The sequence below is a fragment of the Diceros bicornis genome, chromosome 18 (assembly GCF_020826845.1).
Source record: "Diceros bicornis minor isolate mBicDic1 chromosome 18, mDicBic1.mat.cur, whole genome shotgun sequence".
Classification (NCBI taxonomy): domain Eukaryota; kingdom Metazoa; phylum Chordata; class Mammalia; order Perissodactyla; family Rhinocerotidae; genus Diceros; species Diceros bicornis.
The window spans coordinates 30,642,574-30,663,782 of NC_080757.1; the positions used below are offsets into that span (position 1 = coordinate 30,642,574).

At 39.6% G+C, this 21,209-nt stretch overlaps 1 protein-coding gene across 1 annotated transcript; it reads right to left on the reverse strand.

Moving 5' to 3' along the window:
- Positions 1-319: 319 nt before the first annotated feature.
- On the reverse strand, positions 320-21,063 carry DGKE (diacylglycerol kinase epsilon). Its single transcript, XM_058560610.1, has 12 exons — positions 21,001-21,063; positions 20,063-20,539; positions 12,182-12,341; positions 10,244-10,363; positions 8,259-8,402; positions 7,830-7,987; positions 7,409-7,460; positions 6,105-6,218; positions 4,974-5,045; positions 2,126-2,253; positions 1,796-1,907; positions 320-1,190 (listed from the first exon to the last, which is right to left on the reverse strand). The coding sequence occupies exons 2-12, from the start codon at positions 20,515-20,517 to the stop codon at positions 1,011-1,013; spliced, it is 1,695 nt and encodes a 564-aa protein (XP_058416593.1). The 5' UTR covers positions 20,518-20,539; positions 21,001-21,063; the 3' UTR covers positions 320-1,010.
- Between the last annotated feature and the right edge of the window lie 146 nt (positions 21,064-21,209).

Consider the following 21,209-nt stretch of genomic DNA (forward strand, 5'->3'; position numbering starts at 1 on the left):
ATATATCTTTCATTTAAAAAAAAAATACGGTATAAATATTTTAGCAGAAGATTCTGTCTACTTCCCCAAGGGGAAAGTCTGTTAAGTACTTTGGATATAAAAGACTATTGTATTTCAAAATACTAGAAAACCATGGGATTTTTAAAACTTATCGATCATTAGTGAACTTTTCTTGAGTCATTAATCTGACCAGTAAATTTTCATTAGTGCGGGTTTGAATTGCTGACACTCTTTTAACCAAAAGAGAAGCTGGTGAACTGCCGGCTCACAACCCACCAAGTTCAATCCAAGGTGCTCTGAATGCTAACTTGTGCCAGCTACGTGCTGCTCTTTTGGCTACACTCGGTTATAAGCAAGACACTGACTCTCAGCTCAACATGGTCATTAACAATTGCGGGTCTGAAAATGCTCCTAAAATAAAAACTACAATGAAAATTTTAAGTATTGTCTTTCCTTTATGTTTCTCCTTTTAGGGTTTCCTGGAAATAGATACTTATGGATCCACTTGGTGCTAGGCTGTAGGAAATCTTGAGGGGCACGCTATAGGAGGTTTGACACTAACCATCTCCTTTTAAAAAAGCAAGTTAATTTTTAAAATGTTATGGTGTCACCACATTAAAAATTAAGATGGAAATATTTTTCCACCCCTATCTTGCTGGACGTATAATGTGTCCATCAAATGTGTGGTTCAGAATAAGGAACGAAAGCACATACTTCAGAGTGAGTCCACTCTCAGACATAAAGCCACGAAAAACATTTCACGTCCATGGAACATTCTGTGACTTTCTGAAGTTAGTACTAACTGATCAAAGCGTTTTGCTGAAAAAGAACTGGCATTTGTAAACAACTGGAAGTTTGGCTGTTTTTGGAATGCTATTTACATAAATGTACACCCTTTATACTACTGGTGAAATTACGACTAAGTAGTTGATAGAGAACTTCTACTTTTGGATGAATATGTGTCTACTCGTCTGTGAGGATTGTACCCAAGCTTTCATTTCCTCATCCATCTACTCAGTTTCCCTCATGTCCTCTTGATCCGAAGCACTAGAGATGTCATCATCCGTTTGTTCTCCAGAGAAATATAACATCAGTGCGTGTGTCTTGTGAGTTATGGTGACAGTGCAGGGCCCTTGGGCCCACGGCTCCCCGTCTACCTGCATCGGCATCATTGAGCACTTCAAAATCAGCTGGTATTAGGGAACAAATAATTAGAAAAAAGTCAGTTCCAAAAAGGTTCAGAAAGGTCTTCCTTAATAAAATCATCCATAGTCCCTTAACCCTTCTTAGGGACATTTCTTAGCATTTCATTCTTAGAAAACTAATCTGAATATATCTTTTTTTTTTTTTTTTTTTTTTGCTGAGGAAGATTTGTCCTGAGCTAACATCTGTGCCAATCTTCCTCCATTTTGTATGTGGGACGCCGCCACAGCATGGCTTGATGAGTGGTGTGTAGGTCTATACCTGGGATCCAAACCCACTACCCCTGGGCCAACAAAGCAGAGCATGCCACACTTAACCACTAGGCCACAGGGCCGGCCCCCTGAATACATCTTTATTCATTGATTGTTTAAGGGATTCTTTTCCACTCAACGCTTTACTTCTTGAACTGGATTGAGGGCCATATTTCCTGTTTCTTCCCCATCCCACTCGAACCCCTGGTGAAGGGTGATCAACAGCATAGGCTGCAAATCTCTGTTTAAGGAAAGCTATAGCATGTATATTTTCTTTTACTTATCAATGGCTTAGAAATGGACTGGGACCAATCAGCCCATTATAGCAATAGCTCACCTACCCGCACTGTATGTGCTTGCCCTATTCGAAAGGGATTTGCCAGTTTCACTTGAATCTGAGCACAGTGGAAAGACCCATACACTCCAACAACTTCTAGTAAACCATCATCATGCCTTGAATTGGAAAAAGGAAATACGGATTATATGATGGAATAAAATAAAATCAGCCATGTTGGGACCATTACTTTTTAACACGGGCAACTTATCAAATATTTATATTAAGGAGGTATACAAAAAAGAAAATTTGAGGGAAAAATGTTAAGTCACTAAAGAACAACAAACTGTTTTAAAGAAAACAGTGACATAAAAAAACAGATCACAGATGTACATACCTGGCTAGAGGGTAAGTCTCATCTCCCATCCCTTCCCACAGTCTGCAGCCACCGCCCCAGTATCCAATGTTCAGAACTATGATACCTTCCAAATTAGGCAGTTCTACTTGCTCACCATCCAGTTCTAGCTTTAAAGAAATACAAATAGTTAGTTACTACTGGGCACATCATTTCCAGACATATCCACTTAGAATTCACATCCATTTTCATATTTATAAGATGTGAGAGAGGCACGTGTAAGAGAAGACTACTTCCTTCCCCTTGCTCAAGGTCATCTGGCCTTTCCCATCTGTTCAATGTTTATTATAATAAATGAATTATAACAAATGATTTTTTTTTTTTTAACCAAGGTCATCAATGATGTCCTTTTTGTTAAATCTCATTATTTTTTTCAGGCCTTCTCTAACTTACTGTTTCAGGAAGACCTGACACTACTGCCCCCCTCCCTCTTTTCCTGAAACACTCTCTTCCTTTGCCTTCCGGAACCCGGCTCTACTTCTCCGGATGCTCCTCCCCAGTTACTACTGAGAGCTCCACTTCCTGCCTTGTTGGATGTTGATGCGCTACTTACAGCTATGTACTAGGCTCTTTTCTTTTTTTTTTCTTTTTTTCTTTTTTTTATTTATTTTTCCCCCAAAGCCCCAGTAGATAGTTGTATGTTATGGCTGCACATCCTTCTAGCTGCTGTATGTGGGACGAGGCCTCAGCATGGATGGCCGGAGAAGCGGTGCGTGGGTGTGCGCCCGGTATCCGAACCCGGGCCACCAGCATCAGGAGCTCGCACACTTAACCGCTAAGCCACGGGGCCGGCCCTAGGCTCTTTTCTCTTCTCATGCTACAGACCCTGGAGGGAAATCTTAGCCACTTCTATATTTTAATTGCCATCTCTGTGCTGACAGCTCTATTTTGCTGGTCCAGGAAAGTGAACTGGGCCAGATCTGTATGTCCTACTGCCCACAAAACACTTCCAACTGACTGTGGCACTTAAGACTCCTATGTGCAAAACTGAGTTAAGCATCTTCCCTGCAGCACCCGCCACCAATCTACTTCCCAGGAAACAGCAGGACCATCCCCCCCAGTTGCCTATGCCAGAAACCTGGAAGCTATCTTTGACTTCTTTGCCATTACTCTCCACATCCAATTAATCACCAAAAACAACTGACACTACTTCTAAGTACCAGTCCCTCTCCATCATTCCTAACAGAACTCTAGTCCCACACACCATCATCTCTTCCCTAAAATGTCCCTAACTGGTCTGTCTCTAGCTTTACTCTCCTCTTATTCATCTCTCACGGAGCAGCTGGATTGACACTTATAAAACGCAAATATGTCATCCGCTAATTACAACCCTGCAATGGCCTGACTCAGTGCTCATGAGAAAATCCAAAGTCTTGAACAGACCAATACAGCCCCTCTGTGATCTGGCCTCTGTCTGTCTCTCCAGCCTCAGCTCTTGCCACTTTCCCTCCTTCGAGCTATGCACCAGCTTGAACTCACTCAAATATGCCATGTTCTCTCTTGCCTACGTGCCCTGGCACATGCTGTTCTTAGCTTAGAACCATTTTTACCTCCTTCTTCACTCAGCTGACTCTTACTTAATTTTCAGATTCCAGCTTGTCACTTCTTCCACAAAGACTTGCTTGTTACAGTCACTTTCCCTAGATAGTTTCTCCAGCCCCTGGGTTATATATTGCTTTTATTTATTCCTATAAAACTGCATACTTTCCTGATCATAGCCCTTCTCATACTGCACGGCCATGTGGTTTCAATGTCTTTCTTCTCTCTAGACTATCAACTTAGAGCAAGGGGTTTATCACTGTATCCCCAGTGTCTAGGACAGTGCCTGGCATTTTGTATGTGGCTTCACAAATAATTTTTATATGAATAAAATATCAGACAAAAAAATAAAGTGCTACTTTGTATGCTTTTCTACCAGTGCTACCAAAGCCCAGGAAAAAGGAAATACGATAAAGCAGAAGGAAGCTCTTTTAATGGAAGATCTTGCCGTTCCTTGTGTGTGTGGCTGCAGAGGCTGTGAGTGGAGTGTGCGCCTGACCACAGCAGCTTCCCTGGGCTTACGTGAGTCTGGCTCCCCACTCCCTGCTCATCTTTTCACTCTTTTCCCAAGCAGTTTATCGTTTGGCTCTTCCCTTTTTACTTATTTTACTAGTTCTAGGTTTCTTTATTAAGGTCTTCGTCGTTGTTATTAATCATTACAGATTCTTTAGGAAGCAAGCAAGGAATATAGACAAGACTTTGCCATATCATGGTATCAGGGATACTGCAGCAATGAACATTCATTAATATCCCATTTTTATTGCTCATACATGTTTATTTTGCTTTAGTATCTAAGAGAGATACATCGCAACTGTAATAAACAACCATTTACACAACTGTAAACCAAATTAACCTTTGCGTTTAAACTTCTTCTGAGAGTCAGTGATGAGTCAGGCACTGTGTGAGATAACTTCACACATCGTGTATGAACGGAAGCTGTTCATCGTGAGTTAAAACAGACTCTGGAGTTAGATAAACCTGGGTTGAAATCCTGATTACATGTGTATTTGGGCACTGTGAGAATCTGGGCAAATTACTTAATTTCAAATGGTTTTCTCTTCTGCATAATGGCAACATAATAGTACCTGTTTTATAGGGTTGTATTGAGTGTGAATTAGAATTAAAAATTAGAATTTTGTTTTATAATGTGTATATAAAGCATTTAGTAAAGTGCTTGGCACACAATAAATACTCCATATATGTTAGCAAAATATGTTAATAGAAAATTCAGCACTTTTGTTAAAAAACAAAGTTCATAATCCAGAGACCACCTAAAACTTTAAAAGCTTACCTCAACTTTTTTATTTAAATCTTTACATTCTTGCACTAAACAATCTTTGGTTCCATAGAATAAGTAAACAGCCTATGAGAAATGGACAGAAAATATGATATTAAAGCAATCTCACAAGCCCTGTAAGCAAGAACAAGACGCTGTCCCAAAGCTCCCTGGTGTGGCTGCCGAGTCATGTTTCCTTGGAGTGGACTAGGTACGGGATACTGATGGGAAAAAGGCACACCAGTACTTTTGAGTTTAATTAGCCCGTTTTTCAGGGGGAATGTGGGATAGGAGTGGTTTGTGTCTATATGGTATTTTCTCCCAGTTTATCCAAAAAGCTACATTTTATAAAGAAATACTATATTAAAATTAGAAAATTCCACCTTTTCCTAGTACTTCAAATTACTTAATGAAAGTAATAGAGATAAATCTAGCAAGCGTTTTATAATCACTTTTGAATATAGAAAGGTTGATGGAAGCACTGAGATGTTAATTATCAATTGTATAAAGAGCAATACTTATTGCCTTAGTAACTATATTAATAAAAGGAAACTATGTGTAAATTAGAAATATTTCTAAAACAGAACCAGGAACAAAATTGTTTTATTTTTCACATCCTGTTGCTTAATCACCAAAAGTCATTAAAAAAAATTCTGAAACAAAACTTCCACCAAAGGAATCAATTGTACTAGAAACCAGGGTGATGATCTTAGTTAAAAGCCGTGGTAAACAAAAGGCTCCTTTTTTTCCCCACCTTATCTGCCTTTTGGAGTTTTTTCAAGCCAATGGAATCTATTTTTCCATTAATGACTTCACCAAAAATTTATCCTGCTTAAAATTTCTTTCCAATTTTAGTTGCCATTTAAGTAAGATAAGCTATCATATATTCCATTTAGTTGCCATCTAAGCAAAATATGCTGTAAAACTGTTACTTTAAATTTTAAAAAATTTGTCATAGTTATAAAATACTTTAATAAAATACATTTAAGGATGTAATCTGACAGTCTTACACAAAACAGAGCAGGTAAATGCTTTCATAAATTAGTTCTATCTGAATCTACTTGAAAGAGTGCTAGATATAATTGAACTATTGATTTTTACTGTACCTTCGGTGATAAGCAGGAAATGTTATTTTATCCAACACACCTTATTAAGAATTCTGCTAGAAAACAGAGATGGTGCCTTCTCACGATGAGCATGAAAATTGAGAGCCATGAGAGCATCAGGTCCAACAGAAAAATAGTTGTTCATTGTGAATTCCTGTGAAAAAGGGTAGAAATAAGCAACAGATTATGCTTCAGTACAAACCTGTGTCATATAATAAATATGTAAATCCCAGGCTTTATGTTCTTTATGAAAATTTAATACTTTCTGAATTTACTTTTCACACAGAACTATTTTATGCTATCCAGTGAAGTTTCCAGAAATAAAGCTTCAAAGGCTTCATAGTTCAAAGGCTGATAACATAGATAGGAATTTCACATTCCATTTCTGTTTAATATGCTGCACCTCAGATCTTATCATCCAGAATGATACTCTGCATCTAGACCTCGCACTCCTGTGTTCACATGACATTTGCTTTTTACTTGTATTGCAACTTTCAGGATCTCGGCTTCTATTAGTCTCAACCCAGGCTATTGGTCTTCCCTTAATTTATCTTACTTCTCAGTCCAGCATGGATTCCTCAAGCTACACCTTCAGCTCTGTCTTGTTACTGAGCAATAAGCCTGAATTTCCCACTTGAACTTGTTCAATGCATCACAGCCTCAAGGTTGATATGCCCCAAATCTAACTCACTTCCTTCCTACTCAAAACTGAAACTCTTTCTATTTTTCTTACCTTGGTTAATGTCATTTCCATACATTGAGTCATAAAAACTAGAAATCTAGTAGTAATACGTACTTTCTCTCTTCCTCTAGTGTCAATCAGCTGTCAAGTCTTGATCAGTTCTACCTCTAAAATGTCTTTGAATTCTCCTCATCCTAACACTCCCCTGGTTTTGCCCTATTGCAGGTTTCCAAGCTATTTTCACACTATCTCCAGAGTATCTTCTTGAAAATACAGACCTGCTATCTCTGTATTATTTGCTATTTGCTAACCATGACTTGCACCCTTTAGCCTCTATTTCCTCTGCATGGAAAGTCTTTTGCTCCTTTCACTGTTGATCTCAGTTGTGTTTACCTTTTAAGGACCAACTCACATGTCACTTCCCCCAAAATCTTTCCGCTGGTCTACCAGGGCAGAACTAAGCACAATTGCAGCCTGTTCTCTCCTCAACACCGTTCACAGTGCAACCTGGGAGCTGAGCACAGGGGTTCCCTTCTGCTCCTAACCAGCCCCCTAGAGATAAGCACTGTGTCTCTGTCCCCACCACAGAGCCATGCCTGCACAAGGCAGGCACTCCATCATGTCTGTTGACACTACTCGCAGCTGAAGCCTCAAAAACATACCTTGGGTTTCCTTAAGTGGTAGTATCCTTTATTTGTTACTTGAACTTTCCATCTATAAAACATAAGTTAAAAAAAAATCAGTAATTATTACCAAATTAACTACCAATTAACTGTAATGATTACAAATCAACTCTGGATGCCTGGTAGATGGAGTTCTTCTAGTAAAACAGCATTTGAAAAAATAAGCACATCTAAGTGAGCATGCAAATTCAGAGGTAAGTACTCAGCCTAACTTATGCCTTTAGTCCTCACAGAACACCAAAATATGCAGCAACACAATAAAACACCAACCAAGTACAACTAACATAGTCTTTTACACTTACATTAATTTAACTTTATAACTACACAAGCCTTCATTTATAAACCAAACAATATTCCCAAAGCTCAAGAAATCTACTTTTTGGGGAAAAGTAGAACTTACCTATCTAGTTTAACTCCATCTGCTTCCATCACATTTCTTAAGACTTGGGCGACCGGGATTTCTCCCGCATAACCTGTACCCCAACCCAAGGTATTGGACAGATCGTTGCCTGTTCCCAGAGGCAGGACTGCCACTTGTGGGATGTATTTCTCTTGTCCCTAGAATATGGAAGGTATATTTTAGATTTTTCTCTTCAGACTATTTGTAGGGCAATCATATTTGGTAAAACTTAAAGACCAAAGCAATAAAGGTACAAACATAACAACTGTATTGTTTTGCTAAAGGTTATGTTAAATGCTTAATCATAATATTCAAAACTGGCAATGTCTTCCAATATTCATCTGTATAATAAAAAATATAACCAAAAATATTATATAATTATCTTGGAAATGCTTCTGTGAAAGGCAAGTAGGTCTCAAAGATTGATACCTTAATCTTCATTTCATCAATTGCATCCAGGACCCAGCCCACAGTCCCATCCCCTCCACAAACAAGCACGCGGGCTGAGTAATAGGGAAGGAGAGTACAAAGTTGCAGGGCTTTGATAGGGGGCGTTTTAGTTACATCAAAAACCTAGAAATGAAAGAAAAGGAAAAATTATTTTAATCCAACACTGTCATCCATTTGTGAGGATCATTTCCCTCTAGATGAGTACAGATATGGCAAAACCACAATCCTGGCTATGATGCATTTGGTCTTCAACCATACACCAGGCACTATGCCAGACTCTATATTCATTGTGGTTCATCCTGACACTGACTTTACAAAGCATGAGTAAGCCTCATTCTATTGACCAGGAAATCGAGGCACAGGAAGGTTAAAGAACCTGCCTACGACTCCCCCGATAATTAAGTGCTGACATACAAATCAATCCTATAGTCTATCCATTAGACAACACTGCCTCCTTCCTGTTCATAGCAAACCTGAATGTGCTAAGTTCACTTTTAACTAGTGCTTCATATTTTATACTGAATTTTTAAAATCTATTACTAGTGCAAGTTAGTAGACACATCTGGAAAATTATTTTGTAATATGCATAAAATGACACAAAGATGCAAGAATCCTTGATATCTATACTTCTGTAAATGATTTGGGAAAATATTTCAAAAGATGAAAATGCCCTGTGTATAAAGGTATTCAGTGTGGCATTATTTATAGCTGTACAACCTTGGGAACAAACTCTACCTCCAATAGCAGGAGACTGGATAAATACATTATGATCTATCCATTTGATTAATTATCTTAGTCAAGTCATTACATATGTAATTATAAGGACTATGTTGCAACATGGAAAAATACTTATACCTTTAAGTAAAGAAAACAGAATGCAAATTTGTATCTAGATTATTGTTACAATAGTTTTAATATGTAAATGCACGGACAATTCATGGGAAGAACATGGACAAATGAAAACAACTGATGTATTTGTGTGGGGAAACCACAGGTGATTTTCTCTTTCCTTTTTTATTATTTTTATAATTTCCTTAAGTTGTATAAATTTGAAAGGGAAAAATACAAATTGGAAGGAAAAAAGCTATTATTGCATTTCTGATTGTTGCACAATGGGTTGTTTAGTTTCTCAAAGTAGAAGCTGCTGGCATGTAAACTTCATCTTTATAGTGTGATCCTTTTTTTCTTATTTTTTGAAGTGAATTTTTTAAAGTGAGGTGTAATTTACACATAATAAAATTCACCCATTTAAAGTGAAAAATTACATGATTTTTAGTAAGTTTACTGAGTTGTGCAACCATCACCATAATCCAGTTTAGAACATTTTCATGCTCCAATAAGATCCCTCCATGTCCATGTGCAGTCACTCCTAATTTCTGGCCCTAGCCTCAGGCAGCCACTAGTCTGCTCTCTGTTGCTATAGATTCGCCTTTTCTGGACAGGTCATATACACAGAATCATACAATACAGGCCCCTTGCAGGCTTCTTTCACTTAGCATGCTTTAGAGGTTCATTCATGGTTTGTTCCTTTTTATCACTGAATAATATTCCACTGCATGGGTACAACACATTATGTGTTATCCACTCACCGATTAATGGACAGTTGGGTTGTTTCCACTTTATGGCTATTATGAATAATGCTGCTATGAACATTTGCATAATAGTCTTTGTGGGAGATATGTTTTCACTTCCCTTGGGTAGATTCCTAGAAATGGGATTGCTAGCTGGAATGTGAATTTATGTTTAACTTTTTAATAAATTGCCAAACTGTTTTCCAAAGTGGCTGCACCATTTATTTCCTCACTATGAGAGTGCCTCTTTCTCCACATATTCGACTAGCTTGATAATTTTATAATTATTATTCTTTTCTATAATCAGATGATTACTGGTTTAAAGCATTAGCCATTACAATTTAGGGAAAATGAAAAGATTAATACAGAAAGGAAGGTTTTCTCTTTAGTTACCTGGACTGGATTTAGGAGGATCCTAAATTCTCCCAGCAATCCTTCTCCCATGTTAGTCCCACTGCGAGAGTTGGCCAGGATTATTAGCGGAGCCCACTGCCTTCCAAGCTTAGAGGCTAGCTAAAAAATTAATGTGAGTGAAAGGGTTTAACAGCTCAAAGACGGTGAGCGACAAACTTTTCATTTCTTGATAACAACAGTGCTGTAAATTTGCTGAGAGAAAAACAACTATCCCAGGACAGTCAATACAATATAAAGATCAAAGAATTCTGAGAATGGGAAGAGACCTTAGAGATGAACTAATTTAACTTTCACTTAATGTATAATTCTCTTCCACGTTACTCTAGATAGCCATGTAGCGTCTGCCTGGACACTCACATAAGAAGGAACTCACAAACAGGGCACAGGGCAGCTCATTCCACTGCTAAATCAATTAGAGAGTTTTGACTTAAACTGAGTTAAAAAAATCTGTCTTTCAATAACTTTCATTTCTTGTTCTAACTTTGCTTCCTGAAGCAACCAGAAATGATTTCATTTGTTCTTCCCTGTAACTATTGTGCTCAAACACCTGAAGCATTATAGCTTTCATTAGCCTTGTCTCCTGGGCAATACACGTCAAGTTCTTTCAACTGTCCATAGAATGGACATTGATGTTCTCTGCTCTCTCACCTTGCCTGTCCTTTTCTGGATATATTCTCTTGTATTTTACTCTGCAAGTTCTTTTATTTATTTATTTTTTAATTTTTTAATGGGGTGCTCAGGAATAGATTCAAGAATCCAGATTTCTACAAAGCCCAAAGTTAAATGAAATTCATGTTTTTCTAACCTAACCATTTCTTTCCTCTCCCCTTCTCCTTGTGAATGTAAACATTAATGAAGACGTTCCATGGTTTTACTTACTGATTCTCATCTCTTGTGATCCTAGATTGAATTCAGATATATAAGGGCTTGTACATTTAAAAAATATGTATCACAACAACATTAAACATAATGTTTTTAAATTTTAAAATGCCTCTTTCTTTTGCAGGAATATTGACAAAGATGACATTTAAGATATAAAATCCTAACTTGGAAAAGACACAATTTTAAAATAAAATAGTTCAAATATTTTGGCACATTAAAGTAGGAAAAAAATGCAAATTTTTATAGTTATTCCTTAAGAGCTACATAAAGACTGAGAGATACATTTATATCAATTTTCATATACATACATACTGCAAAGTGTTGCGACAGCTTTAATGTTCAATGTCATTTGTGGGGACATCTAATGTGCAGTGTAAACCTACCTCCAGTCACCCTATGTAAAGTTCCAAATGGAAAAATTCTTTTAGAACAATGTATGAGGAAAATCTGTTTTCTTTTCACAGGCAGTCATCATGAATCTCACACCTGGCTGTTCATCAGAACCATCTGAGGACCTTAAAAAAATACAGATTCCTGGGACCTACCCTAGCCCTACTAAATCAAACCATGGAGGTGGACTCGGGAATCTGTTTTTTTTTTGGTGATGAAGACTGGCCCTGAGCTAACATCTGTGCCAATCTTCCTCTATTTTGTATGTGGGTTGCTGCCACAGCATGGTCACTGACGAGTGGTGTAGGTCTGCACCTAGGAATTGAACCCGGGTCACCAAAGCAGAGCGCGTCGAACTTTACTAGGCCATCATGGCTGGCCCAGGAATCTGTATTTTTAAAATGCTTCCCAAGTGACTGAGATGCAGGCAGTGACACAGAAACCACCAATATAACATTTCCAATCTCCCTTTAGACGTGAAAGAACTCAGACAGCCAGAATTTGTGGCACATCTCTAGAAAGTGGGCAGGGTTTTATGGCTTACCATAATGATTCTTCTCTCACACACACAGTCATAATTATCTCACACAGACTTCAACAACTTTTTGGAAATCAGTTATATAAGGAAAAATAAACTCTGATTACCACTGCGTAATCTGTTTTTTTGTCTTTACGCATCTGATTAATAGAGGTTAAATAACTCGGTGGAATGATGAGGTTTTTGAATTCTCCAAAATCACACTTTTCATTCTTTAAGCTATTTTTCATGCACTCATCATGTACTGTTTTCTGACACCAAATGCACCTAAAGGAAGGAAGAAACAAAGACAATAATTAATTTTAAACCATAATCTTACTGGTCTGCCAACCAATCATTTTTGTCAAAAAAATATAAAACAGTAATTTCATCACCACTGTGTATAAAGTCTGGCAAATAAGATTTATAATTGTATCTGCATGGTGAAAATGGAGCAATAAAGTTTGAACATACTTGGCAGTTTAATCTAACAGTGGTTCTTCAAGTGTGGTCTGGGGCCCCCAAGATCCTTTCAGGGTGTCTCTGAGGTTAAAATCATCTCAATAAGAATATTAAGATGTTATTCCACTTTCAGTCTCTCACAAGTGTACAGCGGAGTTTTCCAGAACCTGTATGACATGTGCTATATCAAGAAGCTGAATGCAGACAGGAGACAGACAGGAGAATCTACTGACTTCTAAGCCAAAGAAATATACCAAAATTGTAAAACAATGTCCCTCTTCTCACTAAATTTTCATTTCTTTTACATTCATAAAAATCCTTTATGCTACCATTATTGTTATTTTAAAAATGAATATTTAAACAGTTGCTCAGTTTTAATTTATAACATGGTAAACACCAGTAGATAAAATCCACGTGAAGAAAAACTGGTCTAGAACAATGGTTTTGTTTATTGTTTATTTGTGCTTTGGCTGAAATAGGTTTGTGAGGCTTCAAGTCCTTGCTGCTTAAATGCCCTGCTGGCCTGGGTCCTTGAAGTGTTCCTCAGGGTCCAGCTTGCAAGCGTCTTACCCAATAACCATCTGTGAACACTTTAGTAAATGCAGTGAAATAGTTAACTTCATGCTGGCAGTTAATACAAAACTCATCTGTATGTTTGCATTTGGAATACAGAAGAGACATGTACATTCCGATTTGCCTCCACCTTTGGACCAATGCTGAACCAAGCAGAGGACAGTGCTGCTCAAGGTCGCTGTCTCTATTGTTAATCTGCTAAGTGTTTAATCCACTCACAGATGAGGCACATCTGACCCTACAGACAAAAGGAGGCCAACGGAAAATGATGGCTACAATTACACAAATAACAACAAAAAAGAGAGGATAAAAACTCTTTCATCCCAAGGTCAACTCTCCTGGACTTCTATTTTAAGGTTGTTTTTTCCAGTTGGATGTTCAGAGTTGTCAAGTAATTACTGCTATTTACTCAAGAGTCCTGTTTACTGCTAACAGAAGAGTTATCTGCAACATCTGCTAAAGAGAAAACTGTAAAGTAACACGCATGATAACCTTTGTTAAATATTTGCTTTCAAACTAAGCCTGAGAAACTACAATAGACTGCTTATGCAGCCAAAGTATACTATCTCCACCTACTGCTCTACTACTGACTTTAAAATGGTGTATTATTATTGAAAATAACCGGAAAGGATCCCCACTGAATTATTTCACAATGGTTTCCTCTGGGAAGGAGAGTGGGACTGAGAGATGGGAAGAACATTCACTTTGATTCTATATTCTTTTGTATTGTTTGAGTTTCTAAACACCAGAATATATTCATGAACTACTCGTATAAATTTTTAAAATTGTATTTTAAATAAGGTAGTATCAGTTTACGCTTGAGAATTTAGAAAATACAGACACAAAATGAAAATCATCCAGAGACAGTTACTCTTAACTTTCCGATGTACTCATTCTCAGTTTTATAGTACAAATATGTTTGTTTTTCAGGTTAAGGATATGATGTGTATACATCTGGGTAGTACTTCTCTTCCCACATTGTACCATGAATATTGTCCTATGCCATTAAATATTTTTAAAAAAATACGGTTTGTGGGGCCGGCCTGCTGGCGTAGTGGTTAAGTTCACATGCTTCACTTCGGCGGCCCGGGGTTCACAGGTTCGAATCCAGGGTGTGGACCTACGCACTTCTCACGCTGTGGCGGTGTCCCATATACAAAATAGAGGAAGATGGGCATGGATGTTAGCTCAGGGCCAATCTTCCTCAGCAAAAAGAGGAGGACTGGCAACAGATGTTAGCTCATGGCCAATCTCCCTCACCAAAAAAAAAAAAAAAGGTTTGTAAAGAATGTATAATATCACATCATATGATCATATGGAGATATAATTTATCTTACCCCTTTTCTCTTTTTTTTTTTAAATTTAGAGAGTCTTTCTAAGTATAAACAACCTGATGAAGAAGCTTAAACATAAATGAGATTATTTCCCTGGTATCTTACAAGTCAAGTTGTTAGGTCAAACTGCATGCACTTTCCTAAGGTTCTAAATACGTCTGTCCAGTGCATGAAGCTGTCCATCATATGTAACACTTGCTAATACTGCTCAGTAGCACTTAAAAATTTTTCCTTGATAATTTCATAGAAAAAGTATTTTATTAATTTGGAGGTCTTTGATCACTAAGTGAAGTTGAATATTTTTTGCCTTCTTTTGTAAATTGATTTATGTCCTATATTTATCTTTTACTAGGTTTTAATAACTGCATGCACTTTTATTTATGTAGGATATCAACCTCTTTTCTCTTATATTTATTGCAAACTTGTTTCAGTTTTCTTTTAAATTTACTTTTTAATGTACTTAAGTTTATTTTTTGATAGACAGAGCTATTTTTCCTGTTGTGGTTTATTTAAATGCTTTTATGCTTTGAAGTCCTTTACCATTTCCAAACTAGATGAGTATTCATCTACAGTTATCCCCCCACCCCAATTCAGTTTTCCTATTTATGTCTTTAATTCGGTGCTTCTTAACCTTCTGGGGCTACAGATTCCACTGAGAATCTCATGAAAGTGTCAGGCTTTCCTGGAACCTTATCTATGTAAGAACCAGGAATCCCTGCTTAATCCATCTGGAGTTAATTTTGGTGTATAGTGTGATATGAAGATCTACCTTTTTTTATCCCCAAAGAGCACCTGTCCTAGCAAGATTTATGAATTAATCTTTTCTATTCCCATTGATTTGTGATACCTTTTATCCTTTACTAAATTCTCATAAATTTTAGAAAAGATTCTTTTAACAATGATGGCTATTATCAGCCTTTGCTCTGCAAAGGTAAAGCCAAGTTGCTTACTAGTTATTTGACATTGTACTCTCCCTCAGAAATATCATATTCAAAATTGAGACTTGGTCTCTTTACATATTTTGTAATTAGTATTTAACTCCATCTAGATTTCAAACCTGATGGGAAAGTAAAACATTACTAATAATGTGTTGATATTTTAGTTTTAGCAATCATATCACTAAATAATTGCTTCTGATTTTTATTTTTTCCCAATTTTATATTTTGAAAAATTTTAAACCTACACAGAAATCAAAAGAATAGCAAAATGAATACCCTCAAACCAACTCTTCATTCTGATTCTTAATTTTTTCTCCCACATTTGCTTTCTCTTTCAATATAAATGCATATATTGCTGAATCATTTGAAAATATATTGCAGACATTATGAGAGTTCATCTTTCAACATTTCAGCAAGTTTTTCCATAAAATAAGCATAGTCTCCTTGCTTTTTAACATGTTTTGTGTTAAAAATTTTTTTATAGTGAACACAGGTGTGCCCACCACCTACATTCCAGAGATAACATCTTACTGTAACTGCTCTGTTACATTCTATCCATCCATTAATCCATCTTATTTTTGGTGCATTCAAGTAAACTACAGACATCAGAATACTTCCTAAATACCTCGGCAGGCAGGCATAGCATTACCTAGACTTCATTATTTGTTTATGGGTTTTTTTTTCTTTTGATGTTAAATTTACATATGATGAAATATACCAGTCTGTACGTTTGCTGAGCTTTGACAAATGAACATATTCATGTCACTAAAACCCTTATCAAGCCATAGAATGTCACCCTATGTGGCATTCTTGTGCAGGAGTATGACTGCATTATGTTTTTAAAAAGAACTTTCACACAGGGGAAAAAAAAAAACTCCTGGCAACACTGCTTCTTATTTTCTCTAAAGCTACCTGTTCACAATAGCTCTTTTCTTTAGTACGCTGGAGGAGACAATAGAATTACATGTGAAATTGAGATGGTCATTTATGAAGTTCACACTAGAACAGCGGCTGGCCAACTACAAACACGTCCGTCTGCTGCCTGATTTCGTGAATCAAGTTTTACTGGAACACAGCTACCCTCATTCCTTTATGTATTGTCTGTGGCTGGGTTTGTACTCAGATGGACAGCACAGTCAAGTAATTATGACAGACCATACGGTCTGCAAAGCCTAAAATACTTAGTTTTGGCTTTTCACAGAAAGAGTTTGCCTACCTCTGCTCTAGAAGATGATTTGGTATCTTTCATTGTTTCAAATAATTAATGAAATGAATAAAAACATACTAATAGAACACAGAAACATAAAATTTAAGATTAAAGCCAAGACTAAAGTGGCCAATGTAATTAGCTACTAAAAGTCACAAGCTTTGTTTTATTAATCTGCGTGTGTGTGTGTGTGTGTGTGTGTGTGTGTTGGGGATGGGGGGTAGCATGTAATGAAGAAAAAATCTTACAAATAAATAAAAAGGCACCTCAAGTTTTCTTAATGAGACAGAGCACTATAAGGAACACAGGTTTATTTAATAAATGTAATGACTACTTAAAAATACAACCTGATTCCCTATTTTAGTCAGAAGAGAGGTGAGCAGAAGAAAAGGAAGTACAGGGAAGACGAGCTAAGATACGAGGTGCAGGAAAACGTTGTGGTTCGGGGTGGACGCAGGAATACGCACAAAAGATAAAAACCGACAGGGAAGGCAGAGTCTAGCACAGTGCCTGCACAAAACAGATGCTCAATATGTGAGAATTAAATAAGGATGGAATGAGTATAAATGAAAAGGCCTTTGTCACGTATTCTGCAGAGTCTGACTGGGCTGCAGGCTTCAGCCTCAGTTATCACCTGCCGTTACCGCCCTCTGAAATGCTGCTAACTTGTTGAACAGTCTTCAGAGCTGACTTCAAGTCTCGGCCTTCCCAAGTATGATGCAGACACGCAAGGAGCTCTCTGCAGGGCTGGGTAAAATCCAGAGCAGGACAGTCTGGTCTGTGTCTAATGGTTCTAAACAGATATTTGTTTTGTTTCTCTTTCCAAAATATCTCACTCCAACAGAAGGTCATAGCAGACTGTAATCCTGCATAAAATTATTGGCTAAAATAAATCAGAACGTTGCAGAACATGTACAACTCCAGGACACTGTGCTCTTTTCTCCTGGGAATAACAAATACTTCCTAAATTACACACAGACTATTTCTACCATGGGTGAGGGGTTCTAGCATGCTGGGAACAGACTGCTCAGGAACCAGTAAAAAAAAGCTAATGAGGAAAAGGAGATCTATTATCGCGAACATTCACTGTGCTCAAAGAGGGGGACATAAAATTAAGGACAGAAGCTCATGTTTAAAAAGGTACATAAATACAGCCGTGGTTTCCAACTTTAGAATTATCTGCAGGGCCTGCTAAAGCAAAGATTGCTGGTCCCCAGCCCAAGTCTCTGATTCAGTGGGTCTGGGGTGGGGCTAGGGTTGCCAGAAAAATAGAAGACGCTCAGTTAAATTTGAATTTCACCTAAACAACAAATAATTTTTTGGTAGAATTATGTCCCAAATATTGCAAATATTTTATTTTGTTTGCTAAATCTGGCAACCCTAGAATTTGCATTTCTAACAAGTTTCCAAGTGATGCTGATGCTGCTGGTCTGGAAACCTCTGAGAACCACTGAGATACAGGATATTATGTCATTATCAAGAAGCAAAATCTGGGGGTGGGGGTGAGTAGAAGATCAGGCAAGAGTTCCTGGATGAAAGGGCAAGAGATGAGTCTTTAAGGATGCCTAGAAGCTAGCCAGGAGGAGAACACTTAAGGCAGAGAGAAAAGCCTTGAGAAAAAGAAGTGCAGTAAGAAAAAGCCTGACATTTTAAGGAAACCACAACCAGCCTGATGTTGCTGGTGCATAACGGTTAATGTAAGGCACTGGTAGATAAGACTAGAAGGGCCGACAGGGTTTAGAGAGCATGTAGGACCTTGTGTACCGTGTTAAGCACTTGGAGTTAACACTGAAAGACCCTCAGTGTAAGTGATGGGAGCAATCGACCAGTTTTAAGCAGAGCAGGGACTCAGTCAAATATGCATTTCTAGAAATATCATTTGGGTGGAGGATCAGAGCAGTGTGATTATTTGTTAAGGAGTATATGAAACGCAGTTAAGATATTTATGGAAGCCATTTTTATCTAATTCTGCACAGACACAAAGAAGGGAAGGAAGTAAAACAATACTCAATTCATGTCTTCTTTCCAACTAATCTCAACTCTTGAAGACTAAAGCTTACCTACAGAGAGAATTATGCAATTTATTTAAAGACACTGGTAACCTAGCTCTCACTGATGCCAAAAGGACATCTAAATTTGAAAGATAGCAAATAAAAATGAATGTACACAAAACCCTGCAGTTGTTTAAAATACACATTTTTTGAAAATCTGATGTATAAAATTGTTTAAAATAACATTTAAAAATAGGTGTTGACATAACAGTGCTCACGCTAATTTAAAAAAATGGATTTTTAAATAAAATAATGAAAAAATAAAACAAAAAAAAGTAGCTTGCTATCTAGTGCCAGCTTTCTATGTCAGTTCTTAATTATGTTTAGGGGCCTTTTCTACTTGTCAGAAATAAAATCCATCACAATGAAGATGTCTAGACTTAAGGCTGAGGAAAAGGAGATCTTAAAGGAGATCCGTCCTGGGGGTTAGAAATCCTGAACACCAGTTCTATTTTACCACTGAGTACAATTCTCTCAACCACAGAACAGAAGATCTGCAAGGCAGCACCCCCTTTTATGACCAATCTCTAACAAGATCAAAGGACACCTTCCCTTATTTTTAGACAATATTTAAGAACACAAATGTGTTGTCCAGGGTGTATATAAAAGCCATTAAAATATTCTTGGCTTGGGACTGGCCCCGTGGCTTAGCGGTTAAGTGCGTGCTCCGCTGCTGGCGGCCCGGGGTTCAGATCCCCAGCGTGCACCGACTCACTGCTTGTCAGGCCATGCTGTGACGACGTCCCATATACAGTGGAGAAAGACAGGCACAAATGTTAGCCCAGGGCCAGTCTCCCTCAGCAAAAAGAGGAGGATTGGCATGGATGTTAGCTCAGGGCTGATCTTCCTTACCAAAAAAAAAAAAAAATTCTTGGCTTAATCAAAGTCACATGCTACATATCCTGAAAGACCATCTGGCAAAAGAAGTGTCCCTTTACGTGCTCACTATAGCACCAACACCTATATGTATTCAAAAAAGCAGCTTAAAGTGCTGCCTTGGAATGACACTTGTTTTCACTGTACATTCATACTACAACAGCCAGGATGAATCAGTTTTGCGACTCTAGGGAAAAGTTAATTTGTCCCTACTTCACTTTTCCTTACGTAAAATGGAGATGATCCATAGTAACAAAAGCTAAAATATAACATACAGTGGCCATGAAGCATGCAGCACTTGGAGAACTTTGGATGAAAGTTAAGAGCCAAGTTTTATTACACAAAAGGGCCGGTTGGCTGAGCAGTGGAGGCTAGAAGCATCATCTCAGCAAATGACTATTGCAAAGCTGCCCCGCTTGTACGATACCAGGGATGTTTATGAGCTTGTTTCCTCGAAGTGGGCAGTTTATGCCATTTGCAGCGATCCAAGCAGGCCTCTACGCCCACTCCATGACATCCTGACTCCTACCGCCCATTCTGGGACAGTCAGTACCCACAAAGGCCATACCTGTAATCGCAGAGCTTGGGCTGACTGCCGCACTGCTGCTTGCAGACCACACAATAGCTGCACAGGGGCACGTTGCCCCGGATCCAGTGGTGGGGCATGGCGTCCAGGTCCCTGCCGTCATTCTTGAGCATGATCTCCTTGCACTGGAAGCGCTTGTCGGCCTTCTTGAGGCAGCCCTCGTCCACGCACAGCCCGCAGCAGTCGCAGAAGGCGCCCTGCAGGATGTGCTGTGCGCACACGCAGCAGTAGGTGGGCTGGCTGAACAGGTCTGTGTCGCGCCACCCGTGCTTGCTCTTGCGGAAGATGTCCCTGCGGTGCAGCTGCCGGCGCGACCGCTGGAGGCTGCACCAGAAGGTGATGAACACGGGCAGCAGCACCGAGCACAACGTCCACAGCACCAGATGCCCGTCCGCAAACAGGCCCTCGTAGGGCGCCGGCCGCCTCTCCCCCTCCATCTTCTCCAAAGACGATTTCTCACTAGGAGAGAAACACGCGGGGTCCACCCTCGGCTCGCCGTCCCCGCCCCGCCCTCCTTCCTGCCTTTCAGGGGACGCCGAGGGCGCCGTCTGTCCAGGTGGCTCCGCTCTCTCCGAGGAGGAGCACGCGCCCCGCCTTCCCCGTGGCGCGACCCCGGAGCCTCCGAGGGGGCGGCGCCCAGCGCGGGCACACTCCACGCCCCCTCTCCTCCTCCGGCCTCGGCCGCCACCGCCGCATCTGGCCTGGCACAAGGAAGGGCGCAATAAAAATGTACAGGCCGCCTCCCGGGCTTGGGGCGCGATGGCGCGCGTGGGCCCCGGGACCGTGGGCCCAGGCCCGCACTCCCCTCCGGGGCGCCCGGATGCGAGCAGACGCGGCCTCCCGCAGGGCCCCGCGCCCCCGCCCCTCTGGCGAGGCCTCGGCCACGCGGGCCTCCGCCCCGCCCGCCCCTCGGGCCCTACCTCGCTCCAGGGGCCGCGCCTCAGACCGCCCTCCGCGCAGGAGCCCGCCTCCGGGCCGGCCGGGGGCGCCGACGGCCGCGAAGAAGCGGACGGAGCCGCACGCACGCCGAGCCGCGCAGGCTGGGGCCGCGGGCGGGGCCTGCAGCGCGCGCCCCGGGGAGGGCGGGGCCTTGGGGAGAGGGTGGAGCTGGGTGGGAGGGGCGGGGCCG